The sequence below is a fragment of the Hakea prostrata genome, chromosome 6, assembly GCF_041222555.1.
Source record: "Hakea prostrata isolate BN-2017 chromosome 6, UWA_Hpros_2, whole genome shotgun sequence".
NCBI classification, from domain to species: domain Eukaryota; kingdom Viridiplantae; phylum Streptophyta; class Magnoliopsida; order Proteales; family Proteaceae; genus Hakea; species Hakea prostrata.
In genome coordinates, this window is record NC_142605.1 from 31,371,597 (window position 1) to 31,393,897 (window position 22,301).

Genomic DNA, 22,301 nt, shown 5'->3' on the forward strand with positions numbered 1-22,301 from the left:
TCATCTTATATTTTTGTTTTGTCATCAATTCAATCAGACAAATCCAGATCACAAAATATGGAAAATGGCATTACAAAACAGTGCTAAGATTAACAGAATATGTTCTTTTTGGCATCTGTGTGAATCATTACAATAAGAAAAAAAATTTGGAAAAGGATTTCTTACCAACAATATAATTAACCATATTAACTAGATACAATACAACGGCTTTACATACATAAATGGCGGTGAATTCAGCAGCCAATCAAGAAAATAGAATGAGATTTTTTCCCACAATTGTAGCACACCTGAACCCCTATTTTGAACCTGAAGTTCCACCATTGACTAATTAATGTGTCATAAGCTTCATATGATCTAATCTAGTAGGTACTTAAACAAAACTATATTTGCAGTAAAACCCTGGTATCTTTCACTAAGCATATGTCAAAGAGAAAGCCAATGATGCCAGCAAGGCAGTGATAGAACAAAGCAAGGATATAACCGGCCGGCTACTGGCATTTGGCAGCCATGGATAGGCATCTGGTGGTGGCATAACACAGTTATCACCATTGAAATAGATACGTCGAGGGAAAGCCCATCCCTTATCAAAAGTGAAAGTTTGGGGGTCCTTCTGAAATAGTAGCTCTGACTGTACATTCCCCGAAGGGCCAGCTTGCATAAGCAAATCATTGTAGAATTTGATCCCCCACAGCATGGCAGTGTCGTCTGCAACAGAGAATCAAGAAAGTCCAAATTATGTCATTAGTAGTGTTCAAGGCATTCATCCACCCAAAGAAAAAAAGAATTGTTCAAAGCATTTCAGAAACAAAGTTGAGAGCCAACCAGAATTTTAGATGGAAAATGATGAAAGGTCAACCCCATAATAAAAAAAGGCCATACACAGTGCATGAGGCTCATATCTAAAATGGGGTCTGGGGAAAGTCATACTGGGGGAAAGATCAACCCTGAAATGTCACGACCATTTATGCCATATGTGGCAAAAGTAGCAATTACCTCAGATATGTTGAAAAAAATCAACTATTACAAATATTGAGAGACTAATTGATTCTACATTAATCATGTTTCTTTTGAACAGCCAGACTGGCTGATTCCTAGGTTGATCTAGGGCTCTCCACAAAGGATGGGCTTTGTAGAGTTGTTTCTCCACTAACTAGGTTCTACTGCTGCATCTCATCCAAGAATGCATGACATGTGAAGAATCAGTCTATTGCTTCCACTTCAAACCAGCTTTAAAAGACAATTTGGTTCCACAACAGGGGTCGTTGGATCTCCATAACGTCAGCAGGATGGGTTTCTTACAAATGATGCGAACTCATCCTGGGTGTTGGCCAAGGCTTCTTTGCCTAGACCAGGAAAACCCTTTTAACACAGGTGCGGCTAGCAGGGCCAGTAACGGATCTTCCAAGATGTGTCCACCTTGACTCCAATGGAATAACCTGTTGAGAATAAACAGGCCCCATTTTTAAGTTCTTGCAAATTATCCAACATACAGGATTTTGTGTTAGATTCTGAGACTACCACAGACTACAATTTCTTGGGTCCACTTCCCTTGGGAATTGCTATTAAACTCAAATTCTTTTGGTTGCTCGCTGGTTAATTGGTATCCCTCTACTACTGAGAGGGCTAAAAATAGCACCTCAAAAGGATACAGCCTATGGACATGGTCAAGTGAGACTAGTGCCCTCAGGGTGGGCCCTAAGAGGACAAGATGCTTGCCACTTGACATACTTTTGAAGGGATGCAACAACGCTAATGATAGATATTCTATACAGGTCCTTCAATGATATCACAATTTGTATGAGTATTGGATGCCTGGTTTACTCTATAAGCATCACATTCTACCAGACATCAAGATCATCTGATTCTCAGGAGGAGCTGGCTATACTGAATACAAGATAGCATGGTTCATTAAGATGCCTCACCCTTGTGACACTTCAGTGTTGGTGTCATCCTACTCTAGCAACCTTCCTTTAGAATGCATTTAGCTACCCAGAGAAAGCCTTGTGCTAACTAGGGAGGTAATAGAACACCATTACTCACTATAACAAATAAAATATAATAGAAAAGGTACAACATGGAATAAAACTAATTTTGACTTACTTATGGAACCATAAGGAATCAATGATTTGTAATTAAAACTGAAAATCTGGGTGAGATTGTCAAAATTTGGGTGTTGTACAACTAAGTTCCACTCTGTGTAGTTCATCCTGTAATTGAAATTTGTAATCGTGATCTTCACTCGCCAATACTGCTTGTAATTAAGCTTAACATGCCAGTGAACACGGATCGGGCACATATGGTTAGTGCATTGGACCAGAGGAGTATAGCTATTTTTCCCTGACCTTGCAATAGCTGAAGCCAAATATGGCGAGTTCCCCCTGTACAATGGAGAAAAAAAAAATTAAAAAAAAATCCATCATATGCATCAGAAAACCCCAGAATTTGATTTTATTGAAGAACAACATAGCAGCCAGAGTAGAAAAGGCAGGATTGCGTGGAGCTTACTCTACACAGCTCCCTGGATGAGTTATATTGTTCTTACAACCACAGGTGCATGTTGGACAGGGCACTATTGTGTCATTATAGAATGAAGAAAGCGAGACACAGCAAGTGGGAGTCTTCTGAGACAGGAACTGAGAATATGTGCAGGTAACATTCCATGTCACTGTCACAAGCCAATAAAAAATTTGGAATAAAAAAAGGTCAGTGCCTGGAACTTTTCAGTTCTTCTACCAGATCTTACTTAACTTAGGCAAGCATCTTTTCTCCCCCTATATCAGTTAGAGAATCAGCAATAAAAGTCTTTAGTTGATAAATTTTGGGAAGAATAGTAAAACAAAACATGGAAAAACCAAATTTAAGATGGAACCATCATAACAGAAAGAAACAAGTTGCTAGATCACTTTGCAGTTTAGTTGACCTCTGATCCATCCACACAGAGGACAAAAGAAGTGAAGTCTCCAAGCCAAGATTTCAAATTTATCCTGAATAGTATCTAACTCAAGATCAAGCTGGGAAGGGTCAAAAGCAAGCCCCCTTTTAATATCTTTTGCACAAGAAAAAGGAATTACTCTTTTTCTTTTTGGTGGGATGTAGAGAACATCTCCATGCCCTTGAGAAACTTGTGGATTCAACTTGTAGAACAACTGCCTTATTATACTTATCATTATACTCACGGTAAAGTTTCACATACATGGACATGCTTAGAATCTCAGATGACTTACTCAATGCTTGGGTGACCCTCCTCTGATCTGCTGTTACAAATCTACTAGGTTTCACAATCTTTCCAGGACCACACGTATACCCAGGTCCGGGTGCCTTAAGTGTGAAGTTCTTTGGCACCCTAACGGTCCTGTTAGTGGTTCCTGCTTGACCGACACTGAGCTGGAATGAGCTCGCTGCAGTGGCAGGATCCTGGCCCCATGAACTGATTACTCCCCCTTTGCAGCAATTTGCAATCTGTTGGTTGTAAGGAGTTCCAGGTAATAAATCAACAATTGTTGGATCCTTCTTACAGCAATGTGGAGGATTCCCTTTGAACTTTGAACAGTCCCCTTGTTCTGTGGCTTGGCCTCCCATTGCGGCCCAGATCACTTCCTTCTTTGCCCATGTCCATCCCAGTTGCCATCCTGGTGCTTGAATGTGACGATATTTTTGGAAGTTGTACATTGTAATAACAGCCTGCCCAACACAAATCAGGAGGCTTAGTATCTAAACTATGAAAAGGGAAAGATGAAAAATAATAGCCAAATACTACATAAGTCTTGTGATGAACTTTTTAACCAAATAGAGAACTCAAGCACCTCAGATCTCACAAACTCAATAAACTTGAAGAAACAACTAAATATCGAATGCTTGATGGATAATAAATGAAAGAAAACGATGAAACTGGAAAATCTGAGATTAAACTGATTTAGATGATTTCTTGATGTTGACAATATCTACCTCTCCAACAATATGATTAAAATATGCTGTATTATGTACTTACAACATAACCATCGGGGGTCCAGCTCATGAGATCCCATTTGATTGTGATATTCCCGTTGGGATCAAGGGGATCATAAGCTTCTGAAAACGCAAGAAGAAACACAGGTTAGATCTTCACAGGACAAATGCAGAGCTTACAATTTATCTAAAAAGGTCCTTTTTTATTTCTAGAAACCTCAAGTGCTTCTTGAGAGGAACTGAACTGCAAATTCACAAAATAATCCCTCACCTATTCTGAAATTCATCAAACTCATGTTCTTGAATTTCCAATAATTGTATAAGAAGGCTCACTCCTATGCAGGAAAAATATATCATAGATTCCTTGATAATATCTGTTATGTATGACCCAAATTATTGTACAGGTTTTGAAGATTGACCTGTTTATCTGAAATCTATGATGGAAGATAGGGCTTAGGAGTGCATCACTGATCTCCCTCCCAATGGGGGTGTGGGGGCAATGCCCCGAGATACAGTAGGACCCGACATGATGGGTTAACCCATTTAACCAATTTATGTATTTGTGTATGTTTTTGGGTAGAAACCCATTTAACCAATTGAGACTATATATAGATGTACCTTTTGTTCTCCTGTAGAGTCATTCTGAGATTTGAAGATTTCTGCCTTAGAGTTTTGGGTGAGAGTTTTGTGATACTGTTGTAGCGATCGTAGAGAGATCTCCAATGTGATCTTTTCTCATACATAGTGAAAGTTCTTCTTTGCCCATGGAGTAGCATATTGCATTAGTGTGTGAACCATTTTAAATCTCTGTGTTGCACTAATTTGTTTTCGCTTCTGTTCGTGATATCTTGGTGTTTGTTTTTAACAATAATACCATTTCCATTAAATAACATCCTACGGAAAAACAGTTGCTGAGGCAATTTCATTTTTCCTCATAAGAGTCGTAATTCAGAAAAGGATACAGTAGCATGCCTCAGAGCTGCTGTATACAACAGAAATATTCTTTTTCTAATCAGAAGTCCTGATTTGAAAAGGGATTCTGTAGGATGGCCAATTCCGGGCTATGAATTACCCTGTACATGGTATGGAAAGAGAAAATGGTGGATCAACCAGATCAAACACCAATGAAAAACAGAGGTAGAACATAAGTTACAGAAATGTTTCCCCATCCATATTTCCCTACCCCGTGTATAAGAGAAAGTAGCATAAACTTAAGCAATGTCAGCAAACCAGTACGAAATGAAAAATAGATACAAAACTCAAAATCGAGAAATTCAAAACAAGTTGACAAGTTTTTTCGTTCAAAATAATCCATAATAGTTTCCCTCTCCATATTCAGCTACCCCGTGTAGAAGATAAAGTAGTATAAACTTAAGCAATGTCGGCAAACGAATACCAAGGAAATAAAAAATAGATACAAAAACCTCTAAATTTTCAAAATCGCAATTCAAGACAAATTGACAAGTTTTTTCATCCAAAATAATCCAGAATAGTTTCTAACCAGGAAATTGCATAATTGTCCAAATCATGCAGGAAAGCAGAGTTCTACCCTCTGTTTTTCCCTCCAAAATCCCCCATTCCGCTACATCTACTAACCAGGTTAAAGCACTTCTACTAAGAACAAAATTATCTGTATTTTTTTTCTTTTTTAAGAAAAGCCAGTTGTATAAACATAATGAAGAAACAAATAAGCAGATTCTATGGTTTTAATTTCAGTTAATCAGAACCAATTAGATATATTCTTGAAAAGAGGATACGTGATAGTCATTAAACCGATTTCCACTAGAATAACCAGAGAATTAACACCAACATCCAACTTTTGGTATGGAAGCAAAATAAACAAACTAAACGGAAATGAGCTTGAGCACGAACCTGTTGAAGTAAAGCTGAAGCAGGAAAGCAAAAACAGAAGCAGAACAGGTAAGTTGGTCAGCTTGGAGACGGATCTGGTCACGGATGAGAATAACAACCTCATGACTACAGAATTACCTCTGCTTCTTCTGCTTGTCTCCTGAGTGAGTTTGAGCTCTACACCCAGATAGAAGGAAAGAGGAGACCAACTGAAACGAAGTAAAAGTGTTGCTGGCTATTTCTCACATGGGCAGGTGAGCTTCTAATCGTAATAAGCTTTAAGCCACTATTTTAAATCACCATATTTCCTTTTAACACTTTTCAGTTATAAAGTAATGCAGATTACCGCTGCAACAAGAAATTAAAGAAGGGGTTTTAGCAGTCTGCGCATATGATTGACTGGTTGAGTGCCTTCTAAAAGTTACCCATAGATTATTTAGAACTAAACAACAAAACGAACATTCTCTGTTGAAATTTTTAATCTATTTCAATCTCTTTCTGATTAGGAAGTTTAATTAGAGACAAAAGCATGAGATTTGGCGTTTGATGCAGACAAATAGATTCTTTGGCCGAGACTCGAATAAGTGGGTTTTTTATTTTCTCTCTCCATTTTCTTATTATTTCTTAGTAAAGGTAGAGAAGACTGTCGGTGGGGGGAAGAGACCGCTGTTGGTATCATATTCTTCTACGGTTCTACCTTTACAAAGACAGTATCTTGTGCATGGGTCACTAGTCCAGTTGATGAGGATCTAACCTGCAATTTTTTGTTACTTCTTAAATAGATTAGGGTTTTGGGTTTTTGTTATTCGTCTCTTTGGATTTGATTGCTCCCCACAAAATGAAAAAAATATATCTGGGCTAATCTTCAGGAGAAACCCTGATTCCATTGAAGTCTGAATTATTTTCTCAGAGATATTTATCAACTGAACCACCACCCTGGAGGGGTATCCCCCCTCCCAAAAGAGAATGATCAATGCCCCATCTCATCTTGATCTTGTTGAATTCCGGTACAGGTGACCTGGGTGCCTTTAATGTCTTAAATTACTGATCGTAATAAAATTTCTAATTTGAAAAATTAGTGGAGGCTGAGGACCAACCTGTCCCTATCTAAGGCTGTCTTCCTCGTGACAGTGGTGGGAACCAACCAAATTTCTGACTCATAAAGTTTGTAGCAGGGTTACCGAAAAAGAAAAAGTTTATAACAGCATTAATTGTGCAGTACTAAAGTTCAAGTCGTTTGAGTGTTCAATTCAACTAACATTTGCTTTCCTTTGGTTAAGCATCCATAAATCCAGTTGAAGATAGGATTAACAGGAAATATTGGATTAAATAACTTAAAACAACAAAAAATCCCCTGTTCTCAACCATTTTAGGAAAGGAGAATGTCCCAATTCCTTAACAAATGAAAACAGAAATAGCAAGATACAGAGAGGGAACAAAAGCGACAGGAACCAGAACATAGAGAAGCAACTAATCAGAACTAGCCTTTGGATTTGAGATCAGCCAATCGCCTACTCAGCTCCTCTTCAGAGAGAGAGATCATAGGCCTACTCTCCTTCGGCACCTCCAGAGCTTGTTGATTACTAGTCCCTGCCTGTGGGAGCTTCATAGACACCTCCAACCCATAATCATCAGCCACTTGTTGCATCAGAGAACCCACCTCTCCTTCTGGTGTTGACAAAGATGTAGTTCCAGCCATGGACTTTTCAGTGAAACTGGCTTGCACTTCCATGTTCACAAACACCTTCTCAAACCTATCCATTGTCTGTGATATCTTCTCCATATTCCCCACAGAGAGAGCTCCTTCCAGAGACTTCACGATTCCGCTCATCGACTTCCCAACGCTCTGCAGATTACTCTGACTCCCTAACCTCGCCACTACTGCGTCTAGTCGTGATGCGAAGCGAAGGTAGTTCAGCTGTTCGTTTCGTTTGCGGATCGCGTTCTGGGCGTAGATCCTTGCACCATCAATGTTTCCCTTCTCGATGGCTTTCTTCACCTTGATCTTCTCAGATTTCTCTTCCTGCTCACATTTTTTCGCTTGCCTTACCAGCGACTTCGATGTACGCTTCAGGTTGAGGATCTGATTCATTAACTTATCCTTCATCATTCTTGGAAACCCAAATCAGATCAGAAACAGTGATTTAAATCAAATCAGGATGAAATTATGAAGGGTTCCAACGCTGATGCGCAGAGAAATTATGTGAATCCAGGATTGAGAAAAAGATAATTTAAGTGATAAAAAAACTAGCCGTTGCCAAGTCTTAACGTTCGGATGGGATTTTGAGTTTCACCATTGAAGCCCTTGCAACCACCGAAATAGCAAAGGCCTCCAGTGAAAACTTGGGCCATGTTTGGAAACAGAGGCTCCATAGTAACTGAGCCAAAAGGAGAATGTAGCCGACATTGTTCAAAACCTGGCATGAAGCAGAAAACCTTTCTCAATCCATATATTTCAAGTGGCTTTATCAATAATAGAATGAGGCTAAATTCTAAATCAAGCCAACCAATTCAAAACAAAAAATGGTACCCTATGCCTTGATCAAAATGGATAAGCACACTTAAGGTGGAAAAATATAAATGAATGTCTCAGCATTGGTTGAGACTTCAAAATCTTTTTGATAGCAACAATACATGAATAACCCATTTTCTGTTGGAAAAAAGACACTCTAAAGCACCTGTGTAGGTCAAACTTGTGCGCACAACTAATAACATACTTAACCATTTCAAGAATGACTTTCACTACATATGAACAAAGGCCTAATCTTTCCCCCCAAAAAAACCAACTGCACTTGAAATAAATGCCAAAAAATAAGTAGGGAGACAGAAAAAGCAACTAGTAGCAAATTCCTCTACAACATACAACAGACTCAGCATCAGGCTAGCCCCTATTGTGTGGACTGAAAATCTACAAGTTTAGAAGCAGATGCCCTGTCCAAAAACCACACCAACTTCCCATTGGTTGGGCAGACCATTCGAGCAGGCAGCACGGGGCAGTCAGGGCCCAGATCATCAATAGCCAAGTGTACCGCCTCTGCCTTGTTTGCACCTGTCACCACCACCACCACATTGGAAGCTGAATTGATCACCGGCAAAGTGAAGGTAATTCTCTCAGGTGGGGGCTGGGGGGAATCAGTTATGAAGGTGACCCATTCATCTTTCTCATCAAGTGCCATGTGGTTTGGGAAAAGCGAAGCAACGTGCCCGTCTGGGCCCATGCCAAGAAGGATGACATCAAACTTGGGACAGTCACTGATCTCAGACACGCCAACTGTGCGGGTCTTCACTAGCTGCCTGAGGACAAACTCGTACTCATTGGCAGCCTCCTCAGCTGACAAGGAATCATTGATAGAATACATATGACTAGGGACAACCGGAACCTGGCAATTTCAGATATACATGATGATAAGTGTGACACAAATGAATGAAAAACTTATGATTTATGATCCCCATACACTATTATATGGGGGCAATATATGTGCAACGAATGTTAGATTTTTGCATTCTCTATGTAAAGCACATAATATACCTGTCATAATTGGTAAAGGAAAATAATATTCAGGTTCAGAATAGGCACTTCAACACCAAATCACATTGCTATATGTGGCATAGACCTCACCCATAATACGGCAAAGGTTGCCTAAGACCAGATAAATGCAAGATACTATCACAAATGTTGTATTATTCTTTTAAAATCTGTGCCTGCAAACCATAATGTGCACTAAACTTTAAGAATGTTAAAAAAAAACATTTTCTCAGCAATCTTTGCAAAAGCACGTTAACAATAGGGTTGGGACGGATGGAGCATGGGGGTGGGATTCAAACCCAGGCCTCAGGGGTTAACATCAGTAGGCTTTAGCAGTGCTCCACATTGGGAAGGCATTATTAACAGATTTAACTGTGGAAAGGAGGAGAATTCATGGTAAATATTGGTGTTAAAAATGATAGCTTTAAAAAATTGAAGCAGGGAGCTCTAAGGCTGCTGATCCCACTAATGAAAGGAACAGAAAAATTATGTAAGACAATAACATTTAATTGCATTCCAGCACATTACAATTGGCCTCTACATGGTCAATGGACAAACTTGATGAATTTTTATATTTATTTGAGTTAAAGTTTATAGAAGAAAATCAGATCAGGGTGTGCAGTAATAGTGCCCAAATTGCACAAATACAAGGTCAGGAAAGAGGTCATATGAAAGATTACTTCCCCCCCCCCCCCTTCTCTTTTTTGGTTGTAGAAATCGTATGAAAGATTCATAACATCATAAAGAATAGTGAATTAAAAATTAGAAAGAATACTACACTTGAAGTTAATATAAAATGAGGACATGAATAGGATTAGGGTGAAAAGGAAAGGAATTCTGGGAAAGAGGCTGATGAGGTCAGGGAAGACATCCTGTGATACTATCAGCTCTAGCTTCCCACAGAAGCTAGCTTAATGTTGCTCTAGTTAAAGGCCTCATGAGGTGGCAGGCGAAGACTAAAACCCTTGTATGGATCAAAACTTTCCCTTAATTCACCAACATGGGACTATCTTAGCCACTCCTCAGGTTAGTAAACTCACAACAGAAGCATCCCTACCCCTGCACCAATGCTACGCATGCAACCCCCCCCCCCCCCCTCTCCCAAAGGAAGGGAAAAAAAAAGCTTAATGTTGCCCTCTAGATTTTCAAAGGCCTCAAGGGAGGTGACGGCTCCAATCTTTATGTGGACCAGAGTCTTCCCTTCAATCACCAATGTGAGACCATCTTAGACTGTGTTTGGTGTGGAATTTGGAATACATTCCAGGTTGATTTTGAATTCTCAGATGATAAAAACAACTATTTTTATCATCCAAAATGTGACTAATCAGAATGTATACCAAAGGCAGCCTTAAGTCTCCCCTAAGGCTGGTTCTTACCACAACAGTGACAACTAAAATAAAGTCCACTCAAACCTTAAATGAACACCCAAAAATCAGCAGTTGCCTACCACCTTTCAAGTTGGAGACCTCACTTCACGAGTCAGATCAACTTGGGATTTGAGGGACTTTGCAAATTTCAACGGCCACACTTAGGAGAGAGACCAGAAGATGAAGTAAGACATCTGCATCTCAAGTACAGAATGAGGATTTTGATTAGTTTTCACAGTTCAGCAAGATTCTGGACTGAAGTTTGCAGGTAAGAATGCCAAGACGTAAGGCTTATTCACCCCAAGTATGAAAGAATTTGAAGGTCAGCTACAAAAGGCTGTGATTAACTCTAGAAAGTACAAGGGAGAGATCGAAGGAGAATAAATGGAAACTGAGTAGGATGAAATAAAGGTAATGAGAGAAAGAGCTTACTAGAAGAGAGAGGAGGAAGGATATGCTCACTGACAAGCTGCTTCAGTCATACAGGTGACCACTAAACCTAGGAATCTTAAGAACCGTTCCAAATTTGAATTGATGGAGATGGCAAAGGGTAAGATATAAAGATTGTTCTAAATATGAAATAGGGCTCTTCTCTAGCTCGGAAGCCACTAAACCATATGTATCCCCACATAGCTCATAATCAAGAGAACTAATATCCATTGTGAGTACTGGTTAAAGGAACACTGACTTTATAAGAAAACAAAATACAGTCAGCAGCAACAATTGAATATAAACTACCGATCATCTTACAATAAAAGCCAGATCATCCCTGGTTCAGTTCCTGATGTATTTCAAATACAACATCAATTAAAATAACATAAGTAAGTTAGTAACTAAGCAGGGCCAGGAACATCCCAGTGCTTGTGTATTGTCAGTCCAAGGACTTGAAGCAACATAGAGAAGCTCAAATTGCTGGATCCAAGTATTATCCGTATGTTTCTGATGCAAATTTTAAATCACCAGCTTCTGGTTCAGAACTGAGCAGATGGATCCATATGCAACCCAGAAGCCCAGATGGATGTTCATGCTTCACTTCAAGAACCTCTGTATGCAACACATAGTTACATCTGTTATCCTCTCTCATGGATCCCAACATATATAAGCTTTAAATAGCCAGCCATATTTAGTCCACATATTAAAGTGGAGCTATCCTTATAAAGAAAACCTGCTAACAGAAGCAGGTCATAGCATATCTCATAACTGATCCCCACACAATTTTACACCCAAATGCAAAATCCCAGTGGTCTAACATGATAAAAATGAGTGAGTTAGTAAAACATTTAGAAATATAGATCCCTGTCTCATATCTGATCCCCACAAAATTTTACACCCAAATGCAAAATCCCAGTGGTCTAATGACTCTAACATGATAAATATGAGTGAGTTAGTAAAACATCTAGAAACATAGCTCCCATCAAGGAACCAACACCCATACAAGCATTCCAATTTTCAATAGTCAAGAAGATGATGAAAAACTCAGTAAGTCCTAATGTGAGAAAGCAAGTTTTAACAAAATTTTCTCATCATAGTTTCGCAAAACAAAGGTGATACCAAAATGACAACTGAAGCAACATATCCATTGTTTGGGAGGATCTAAACTCATTAAAGAAAATTCGATCTGTTACTCAGAGACAATATGAACCCTCCCTCAAGAATTCCTTCATCTCACAATGGTAAGAGAAGCTACAAGCAAGGAAGCATGTAGATTTTATTTTTTGAAACTTTTATGATTTGTTAGTAATCAAATCTATTATGTACACTCCGGCTTCATCTGACGTCATTCTGTCCATCACTTGGACTTTATTGAAAACTCAGACTACAGTTATCTTGACCTTATATCCCGCTTGTGCATCCCCTGTTCCATTAATGAACTGGTAAGCTCCTGCCATACTCCCAACCCAATGTGGATAACCCCAATTCAATATCAACTATTTTGGCTTTTTTTAGAAGAAACAGTTGAAATTATATTAATAAATGAAAAATGCACATGTTGAACAAATAGAAGACACAATCCAAACTGGCAACAGACACCAGCTTTTGACTCAAAATCTGGCTCTTTGCTTAACTTCCCAGCCAATCTCCCTCCTAATCTGATCTGGCCAGTCTCCATTAAACACTGAAGTCCTCTCCCTTGATGCCAAAGTTGCAAGAAAATCTGTAACGGGGTTTGCCTAATGAAAACAGTAGGTTATCTTCCACTCAATTCCATCCAAATACCACTGCAGTACCTGCCATCTTTGCATGACAAGCCATGGAAGCTTTCTCATGTTTACAACGATGACCACTGCCACTGAGTTCGTCTCAATCCAAAGCTTCAAAATACTAAGCTCCCTCATCATTAGCACCCCCCCCCCTTACCAACCCCTCAAACTCAGCTTCATAACTGGACCGCACCCCCAAAATGAAAAAAAAATCACCATTGTAGTTGTCTCTTATTAACCCACCTGCTCAAGCATGTCCAACTTTCTTTCAATATTTTCATCAACTCTTAACCTCCGGGCTTCTTCTCCACACAAATCTTGCTTGTAGGCTTCTTTTGCACAGAAGTCTTGCTTGTAGGCTTCTTTTCCACAATTTTCCTTATCTTCTCACACAATTAACTATTTTAGCTTATTAAATTAGAAAAACATAAAAACTAAAAACAGGGGGAAAAGGGGAAAGAAAACAGAGCTTGGGAAAACATAAGTTTCAACCTACACTTTGATGGTTGCAGTTTAAATAAGAAGTGAATACCTGAGTACCATAATATGCACACCCCCCCCCCCCCCCCAACCAAAACCCAAAACAAAATGATGGGGGTGGGGTTAGAGGGATGGTTGAGGATACAACTTTTTTGCATTTCTAGCAATACCTTTTTTGGGAGGGTTGAGAAGGAGTGTATAAAACAAAATAACAGGTAGACTACATCTAACAATTGAAACTCAAAGACCAAGGAAAAACTATCCCAGCAAGAAGAGCACATACATACAGGACTCATCAAGAGATCATCCAAAATGAAATTAGACACTAGTGTCCCTTTTATATGGAACAATTCTCCCCCCCCCCCCCCCCCCAAAAAAAAAAAAAAAAAAAAAACCAGCAATTTAGAAGCTGGTACAAAGATACAAAAGAAACCCATGATAGTTGCATAGATAGCCCCTTTCAAACAATCAAACACCAAGTCGACAAGTGCAACAAGGCATTCATTGAGCTTATTTTTTAGAACAAGATCCAACAGAGACTGAAGAAAGAATTTATCATAAGGTGGAAGCCTTTGACATACTTAGATTTCTTTATGATACAAATCTGAGTAAGTTTCTCTAATGGAAATCTCAGACTGACAAAAGATCCAAAACATTCATACATATGTTTTTCCCAAAATAAACAAGAAAAATGTAATTAAAGAGATGATTTCCAGTAAAATACCTTGGATAAAAGCCCATCTTTTGCTAGCTTATAATTACTATCTACATGACTTTTCGCCACCACACGCTCATCAGCCCAAAATATATACCATTTTGCCCAGTCTACTGTCTTGTTATAAGGAGCTTCACACAGTTTCCTGGCCAAAAAAGGAAGCTTTTAAACCACTGGTATCCCCCAAAAAAAGGGAGGAGAAGTGTTTTTCCCTTTTTTTAATTTTTTTCTTCGGTATTTGGGGGGGGGGGTGTTTTGAATTGTAGAACCCAAAACTGAACCAAGTTAATGAAAGGAACCATAAAATGCAGCTAATGAAAGGAATTATACCCAATCAAGCCGATGAGAGAACCCCCAGATAAGGCAATGGCAAAGAACCCCCTCTGTTTCACCGATATCTCAGATAATTCAGCTATGTAGTCAACCAAATCAGTGGCAAGTTCATCCACATTCTCATGAATTCTCAACTCCCTTCCATCCTTGGTAACCCCAGAATGAGCCATTGCTTTTCAGAGCTAAGATTCAAGAGCCGATCCTACAGTTGAGGAAACAAAAATATTTACATGACCAAAATTCAGTTAGGAAAATCTTATAAAGTGCCTGTGGAATCAAATTTAGTCTTCAAACAGTAGGGCGGAGAAATAATGATGAACCCAGAACTCAAAAACCACCAATCAGGTTGTAAGAAATAATATGCTAGCAACTCATAAGTATAAAATAAAATAAAACGGTAGAGAGGCAACAGAAATATGGTATAAATCACTAACTTGAAAATGCATATCATAAACAAATATATAGCTTCTGAATCATAGTAGAGGGATCAAATGGTATAAATTAAGATCTTGGGCAACAAAAGAGGACCCAAAATTCGAGAAAATGTAAGCAACCATCTCATTCCGGTGATGGATCTGATACGAATGCAATCAAACTAAAGAAAATGAAGCCCAGACATGTGAATGACCGAATCAACTCAACAAAAATAAATTTAAGAACAAAAAACTGAAACCCAGTTAATGAATCAATCAGAAAACGTAAAATTGCAGGTGAAAAATAACAAACCACAAGAGCCCTCGTGAATCTCAAGGACCCTTCGATCCGTAAGAAACTCAAAGTTATAATAGAAAAAACCCAAAGGGGAAAAAACACCTTACGAACAGAACAGAGAAGAGTGGCAGAGAGAACTGCAAGTCTGAAACTGAAGATGATGGAAGCTGGTTTTACCGACAATATAATACAATATTCAAATCCACCAAATGAGATATGAAAAAAGAAAAATAAAACTTGCAACAGAAAGAGTAGAAGTTTACCTTCCACGTACACTCCACGATTGCGACAACAGACGACGAGTACTCTCTATCTCTCTCTGTCTCTCCTCCTCTCTCTCTCTCTCTCTCTCTCTCTCTCTCTCTAAATGGATAAATCTAAAACACCACTCCCTTATCTCCACCTTTTCTCTGAAAGGAAATTCCATTTCTTCTAGATGCCTCTCTCTCTCTCTCTCAACCAAATAGAGTGTAAATGAATGAGGAGAGAGAAACTAGGAAAACCAAAGTGGTCACGAAAGGAGGAGGAAAGAAAAACGCAAAAATACAGAGTTTCAATTCCAAGAATTGCTGGTGTCGATTCATACGATGACAAGTGCACCAATCAACTTCTGTCATAATCGTGGGCGAATTGATTTATACTTTCTTGGGCAATTGTTTTCTCCTCTCCATGAAATGCGTTTTGCAAAACGCCCATAAAATAACCTTCTTTTCCTTCGATACCATTTCGTCCTACATTCACCATTTCACACCATGCTTCAAGGATCCATTCATAGACTTCCATCAGGGCATGTAACAGTGTATTATAACGAAATCGTCATTACAAAGGAGAACAAGGAAAAATCCGTATCAGCACCGTTGTTATACGTCAAGAAATATCCAATAATTAGAGTTCAAGATTCCTTTCCTTTTTTGATCTCCATCTATTCTTGGAATTTTCATGGTCCAGAGTTTAAATCAATGATCAACACCTGATATTGATGGTTCACCATGTCATGCAGCATGCAATTTAGAGTTGCAAGTTGCAACAGGGTTAGGCTGGGGTGGACTTTTCCAATTCCAAGCCGTCCTATATTCTCTAATTTAAGCTTATTTTCAGGTCAAGGATTATTTCTTTTGACCTTAAGTCCTACAGAACCAAGCCAAACCCGTTCTTGCCCTGATTATCCTGATTGGACCCGGTCGAGACGGATTGGCCATGTCCCTTGCCTTGTTTGGCCCTAATTGGCCTTGATTGGTCTTATCCTTGTTCTTGTCCTTGTCTCAATTTTAAAATTTTAAGATAGTGGTTGAACTTTACTTTAGTCTGTCTTTTTCTCAAGTTTTTCTCTCCCTCTCTCTTTTCTGTTCTATGTCCCTTTTGTGGTTTTTTACGGGTGGCAAAGAGTAGAGATTATTCATGAAAGAGAACCAGTAGAGAGAAGAATTAGAATTAAATTTGAATAGATTTAAAATTCCAAGTCTAATTGTATAAAAGGTCACACATGAACTCTTTTTGAAAACTAGGAAAATCAAAATGGATATGATAAAATACAAAGTTTATCTTCAAAGTCAAACTTAGGTAAGTATGTTTTCATTCACAATTGTTCGACAATTTAGTATCCATATTCAACAAAAAAATAAAAACTCTATTCAAAACCTTGTTAACAATTAAATCAACCGTAATTTAGTTTTCTACAAAAAATGGTTTATTTTTGTTAGAAGAAAAATAGTATTCTAGTTACAAACATAACTATTTGTTTTTGATAAGTTTTTTTGAAATATCACATTAGCAAATGAAAGATGTCAATATTATTTTAGAACTAAAAATGACTTAGGTTGAACTAGGGGTGTCAACAGTGTGGTTTTGAGCGATTTTGGGCTGAGAAACTTCCAGCTCAAACACAGCCCATTTAAGAGATAACGGTTTCAATTTGGTGCGGTTTGGGTTCAGATTGACTAGCGGTTTGGACTAACGTTTTGGATCCGGCTTAAGCTAACAGTTTGGACTAAATTAAAAATCAATATTGAAATTAATTTTTATTTTTCCTCAACTCCAAGTCATATTTTCTCACACACAAAACTACAAAAGAGAGAGGAAGAAGACTCCAAGTAGATTCAGTGATGGCATTAGCTTGATCCAAACCACCCACCACCCCCAAAAAATAAAGAATTTAGATTCTTCAGTCATGTGTAGACCACCCTCACAATCTTCACCCAGTGAAATTGGATCTATATGAAAGCTCAACTTAAAATTACTTGTAGTAAGGAATATATGTGCTAGCAAAAACACATGGTCCTACCATCATAACAACAATTACCAAAACATGATTCTAAATATCATAGGAAAAAAAACATCATTACAAAAAAACTCTATTTTGAAATAGTGAAATTGAAACAAAATGTTAAAAGTTAAGACTTAAAATAATAAAATTAAATGAAAGTTGAAAGTTGAAAGTTAAAAGTTTAAAAGTTAAAACCGTGTGAAACACTCAAACACTGACTGAACCGTATGGTAAGGGTTATTACTTGTTACTTGTTGCGTTATTGGGGTCCAAATTCAATGGTTCGTTAATTTCATTTAATATTTAATTTATACTAAAAGGTTAACAGGCTATGGTTCGGGCCTATTGGTTTGGGCTAGCGGGGCTGCTCACGGGCTAGCCCGGCCTAGCCCGAAATCGTTCGGGCTAAGGACCCTCAGCCCAAACATGGCCCATTAAGGTTTGGTTCGGGCTGGTTTTAACGGTTCGAGTTGAAAATTGACACCCCTAGGTTGAACCTCAAGGGATCCAGATAAAAATTACCTTAAAAAATAATATAAAAAGTGAACTCATAGTGTAATATGATCAAAATGACTTAATGTTAAAATCAAGGTTTTAATATGAATATCATGGTAAAAATCAAGGACATTGTGATATCTCTCAGATTTTTGACCCTATAACCCATTGGTTTTAAGACTGCGAACCTAGAGTGCAAGTAAGCGACAACTCTAAACCATACGAGTTGAGCCCAGGTGTTCAAAAATCGGATCTATGGAGATGGATGACTACAATGAAGATCCAATCATTCTAATGGAGTTCAAGAGGAGAGAGAAGGTCAGTCTATAAGGCATAAAAATGAGGTTTTGGCATGCTCAGAAACTGATGCTAGAGGACTCGAATTTTGAGGTAAATTATACCATTGATCAGGTTTTGGAAAGACCTTTCTACCCTCCGAAGCTCTTTGAAATCAGCCTTCACAAAAAGGAGTTACAGGGCCGGTAAGTCGGAGGTGTTGACCGGCCGGGTCGACCACCCCTACCCAGTTTTGGGGAAGATTTGAAATTTTGGGTTAAAACCCAATTTTATGTTTCTCCAACCTCATAAATGCATTGTTTATGCTAGAGGGAGGCTAAGAACATGGGAGAGAGGGAGAGCTTGGGATTTTGAAGCTTCTTCACTCCTTTGGTGGTGCCGAAATGCAAGATACAAAGGAAATCGCGCGATGAGGTAAGGAGACTCAAAAATCCTCTTTGCAACCACTCTTTTGAAGCATTTATGTTAGGATTTTTACATTGTTGTGGCAGTTGTTATTGATGGGTAGCATTGAATGCTTATTCTTGTCCCATTAATGTTTTCCAACCCCATTAAGAGTTGGTTCGTGCAATCCTTTGCATTTGAAACAGATTCGAACCTCTCTGAGACGCCCACGGGCAGACACAGAGAGCCCAAATTGGGGGTTTTTTTTGAACCAATTAGGATGTTTGAAAGGTATTTTGGGGGACCCTATTGCTGACAAATTGAAGACCTCAAAATCCCATTCCAACTTGATTTCGAATGGGGGCTGAAATCGACCAACTTGGTCGAAGCCCTAGATTGGGTGATCGACCGAGTGTGAGGCTCAATCAACCGCCCCCTATTCTGGGTGCATGTTTTACCCCCCCCCCTTTGACCCCAGTCGATCCCCAATTGTTGCTTATTTAAATTCTCATGTTTCTAGGATTATTTTGGGTCACTTGCACTTTCTCTTTTGTGGATTTCTTTGGACCTTGGAGATTGATATTATTTTGAAAGGTGAGGAAAACACTTAAACATATCTTATGAGATTTTTGGTGTTATTTGAATCTTCATTATTATTGATATCTTGTATTCTATTATAAATTGGGTGTGACTTTGCGCAGATGGAATGTAATATCATTTTACATTTATTTATACTTTTAAATTTCATGAATTGTGACATGAGAATAATGTGAATGTGTGGATTCGATTGTGGGACTTTTCCCTCTTGCATGTATATGCTAACTAGCGTTGTGGGTTCACCCATTACCCTGGTGATTCTCTCTCTATATATGCACTTAGTCCTAAGTAGATAGATACTAGGTGTCTAGATATTTTGGTCAGATTATCCCATGAATACTACTACCCTTCCAACAAGGGTATTGAAGCCAGGTGACCCTTGATGTCAGTGGGTTGTCCTGTGAGCATCAAGCATGCCCACTGTCATTATGAGATGATAAGATTGTATATGTATAGTGTTTGGGCTCGTGTTACTTTCAGCACTATGTATGATTTTCATGGGAAAGCCACGAGAGCGTCTGCCTACACATATGTGGATGGTCATAAGGTTGAAAAATGAAATTTAATAGATGCCCCTCGTTGAGGATTCCATTTCTAAGTGGATAAAGATATTGGAACAACAGATGCCTCATGTTGAGGAATGATACCCGTACCATATGTAGTATGAGACCATATGATTGACATGCGCTAGTTCTTATACCAAATGGTGATGTGAGAGATTGATGATTTATCCCCCAATCATGGATTGATGTGACTTGACCGAACAATCACGGAGAATCCAATAGACATCTCTTGTTGAGGGAGAGTGATTGAGATCGTCAATATGAGGCTGGTATATAACTTAATGCGTGTCTACCATAGAGACTTCATGATCATAGTTAAAAACATGATTGCATATTCATTTATTATTCATCTTAATATGATATTCATTTAAATTCATAGTAAAGAATTGTGAATGGATGCAAGATACATAGTTAAGTTGACTTCATTAAGTTAGTTGAACTCATTCATGTTATATGTATATTCTTTTTAGATTTCATTGCAGGTTATGAGCACCCCGATTACTTGGAGAGTCTGCCACCTTTTGAGTTCTATGAGGGACCCATGACAGAGGACACAGAACTACATGGCGAGTCGTGTGCTTATTCAGATTGTGCCTACAGAGTCTAGCTATTTTGAGACATTTGAGATATCATATGATTTAATAGGGCATATAGAGTCTAGCTATTTTGAGACATTTGAGATATCATATGATTTAATAGTTGCCCTTGTATCTTTGTGTCTTATCTTTCTCATCCAACAGATAGATGAGGGCACTACTTAACTTTTGAAACCTCTCAAGAAAGTAAACTTCTGCTATTAACTATTCATTTCTTTAAACTCTGATAATTAAATTTGATTAATTTTGATTAACGATTCAACTTTTAATTCATAGATGACTGTAATCATATTTGATAACTTAATTGTTATAACTTTGACTCTTAATCATTAATTTATTCTTGTCTTCTGATTATGCTATGTTGTATGGTGGTATGGATTTAGTCGTGAACCTTGGTTTTGGAGTGTATCATCCTCACGAGTATTCGGGTATGATCAAATCCGACTGAATGGGGTGTGACAGACATAATCATGGTAAGATTAAGGACAAAATTAGCGTCAAGATTAATGCCAAAATTAGGGTTAGGATCAAAATGACTCAAGGTCAAAGTCAAGGCTTATATCAAAGTTAATATAAAAATCAGTGTAAAACTTAAGGACATGATCAAGGACAATATTAATGAATAAATTAGCGTTAAAATTAGGATCAAAATTGGGGTCAAGATCAAGGCAAAAAATCAGGAACAGATCATGATGGGCCCATAGAGTGATCTCAAGCCCACCCTTGACCCTAACGAAGACTAGAATATTTTGGTCTTAACTTATCCTCATGGCCAAAATCCCCTAGATACAATACATTATAATAAGAAGCCATATGTGCCATCAATGATGACCCAATATTGTTCATCTTGAATTCTTGATTGATGATTCATGCCTCTTTCCTTCTCTCCATCTATGAGAAGAAAATAAACAAATAAATTAGGATCAAAGCATTCTGGGTTTATTAAAATCAACAAAATCACCTAAAACAACCCTTGAATCCTAATTTCTTTATAAGGTTTATTCGACTAGGGTGTGTATGACAAAATGGCAAAGTATACTCCATGAGTACATAATCTTATTGTAAAAACTATCATAGATTGTACACACAATTTCTATCAACAAAGATCATATTTATCGGGAAAAAAATACAAAATAGCAGCGTGTCAAATTCTGAGTCCGAATCATCTCCCTGGCTGTTGACCACGAATTACAGGAGGACTTACAGAGTTAGAGTGATGAAGTTTATTCTTTTAATATTTTATTATTTTTTACTTGTGAACCTCACATAATTGGTGGTTGTAATGCCATTGAGGTGGTCCCCTCATGGGAGATGATTCACAATCCAAATTCTCACATTTTTTTAGAAAAGAAAACCTAAACCACAAGAAAACACCATAGTTTATCCACATATCAGCTCATCCATCCATCCATTTATGTGCTAAATCACATCATTACTTGTGGCTAAATGCCAATGGGTCCAAAACTACATGTAACATCAAAGCAGGTCATGCATACATAGCCTTTGGAAAAGAATAATAAAATTACCAAAAGAGCATCAAATCACAAAGATTAATCTATACATATGATCTCACTCATCCATTAATGTGCTCATCACATCATCACCAATCCCAGTGGGTCTAATACTCCAAAACTACTTGTAAAATCAAACACGTCATGCATAGAGAAACTTGAGTATGCTTTCAAGTGGGCCTTTAAATTGTAAATTGGGCCCCATTTCATCTTCATCATAAAACTTTAAACCCCATCTTTTCCTTTTTGGGGAAGAACTTAAAACCTGGAAAGACTTCATTAAAGAGATCGAGGTTACAATGTTGGATTTTTTTTTGGTAGCATACAATGTTGGATTTGAGTACATGGAGGAGCTACCCAACTTCCTAGCTTATGATTTTGTCTTTTCCTTTTCCAACATTCTGTTTTTCCTCCTCGTGTTTCATATTTGCATTATTAGGACATCTGTTTCACACAAGAAGCATGA

At 38.1% G+C, this 22,301-nt stretch overlaps 3 protein-coding genes across 5 annotated transcripts; all 3 read right to left on the reverse strand.

The window, feature by feature from the left end:
* Positions 1–157: 157 nt before the first annotated feature.
* On the reverse strand, positions 158–6,351 carry LOC149013360 (COBRA-like protein 1). Its single transcript, XM_089158106.1, has 6 exons — positions 5,818–6,351; positions 3,989–4,068; positions 3,225–3,681; positions 2,506–2,665; positions 2,101–2,378; positions 158–705 (listed from the first exon to the last, which is right to left on the reverse strand). The coding sequence occupies exons 1-6, from the start codon at positions 5,918–5,920 to the stop codon at positions 413–415; spliced, it is 1,371 nt and encodes a 456-aa protein (XP_089014232.1). The 5' UTR covers positions 5,921–6,351; the 3' UTR covers positions 158–412.
* Positions 6,352–6,953: 602 nt separating this feature from the next.
* LOC149013361 (ESCRT-related protein CHMP1B-like) lies at positions 6,954–8,197 on the reverse strand. Its single transcript, XM_089158739.1, has one exon. The coding sequence runs from the start codon at positions 7,904–7,906 to the stop codon at positions 7,277–7,279; it is 630 nt and encodes a 209-aa protein (XP_089014865.1). The 5' UTR covers positions 7,907–8,197; the 3' UTR covers positions 6,954–7,276.
* Positions 8,198–8,246: 49 nt separating this feature from the next.
* LOC149013362 (putative 6-phosphogluconolactonase 2) lies at positions 8,247–15,739 on the reverse strand. Of its 3 annotated transcripts, none has more exons than XM_089158737.1 (4): positions 15,393–15,739; positions 14,416–14,620; positions 14,095–14,230; positions 8,247–9,176 (listed from the first exon to the last, which is right to left on the reverse strand). In XM_089158737.1, exons 2-4 carry the CDS (start codon positions 14,586–14,588, stop codon positions 8,685–8,687), a joined length of 801 nt encoding a protein of 266 aa, XP_089014863.1. In that variant the 5' UTR covers positions 14,589–14,620; positions 15,393–15,739; the 3' UTR covers positions 8,247–8,684. The 3 variants fall into 3 exon arrangements, with proteins under 3 accessions (XP_089014863.1, XP_089014864.1, XP_089014862.1); XM_089158738.1 differs by lacking the exon at positions 15,393–15,739 and adding an exon at positions 15,145–15,231; XM_089158736.1 differs by lacking the exon at positions 15,393–15,739 and adding an exon at positions 15,232–15,337 and having other exon boundaries at positions 8,248–9,176.
* Between the last annotated feature and the right edge of the window lie 6,562 nt (positions 15,740–22,301).

Excerpts from the sequence above, each read along its gene's own strand:
- LOC149013360 (XM_089158106.1), bottom strand. The coding sequence starts at position 5,920 with ATGAGGTTGTTATTCTCATCCGTGACCAGATCCGTCTCCAAGCTGACC. Across the intron at positions 4,069-5,817 it reads CTTCAGCTTTACTTCAACAG|AAGCTTATGATCCCCTTGAT; the intron begins GTTCGTGCTCAA and ends TTGCGTTTTCAG. Across the intron at positions 2,666-3,224 it reads GAGGGTCACCCAAGCATTGA|TGACATGGAATGTTACCTGC; the intron begins GTAAGTCATCTG and ends GGCTTGTGACAG.
- LOC149013361 (XM_089158739.1), bottom strand. The coding sequence starts at position 7,906 with ATGATGAAGGATAAGTTAATGAATCAGATCCTCAACCTGAAGCGTACA.
- LOC149013362 (XM_089158737.1), bottom strand. The coding sequence starts at position 14,588 with ATGGCTCATTCTGGGGTTACCAAGGATGGAAGGGAGTTGAGAATTCAT. Across the intron at positions 14,231-14,415 it reads TCTCTCATCGGCTTGATTGG|GAAACTGTGTGAAGCTCCTT; the intron begins GTATAATTCCTT and ends TTTTTTGGCCAG. Across the intron at positions 9,177-14,094 it reads AAGATGGGCTTTTATCCAAG|GTTCCGGTTGTCCCTAGTCA; the intron begins GTATTTTACTGG and ends TGAAATTGCCAG.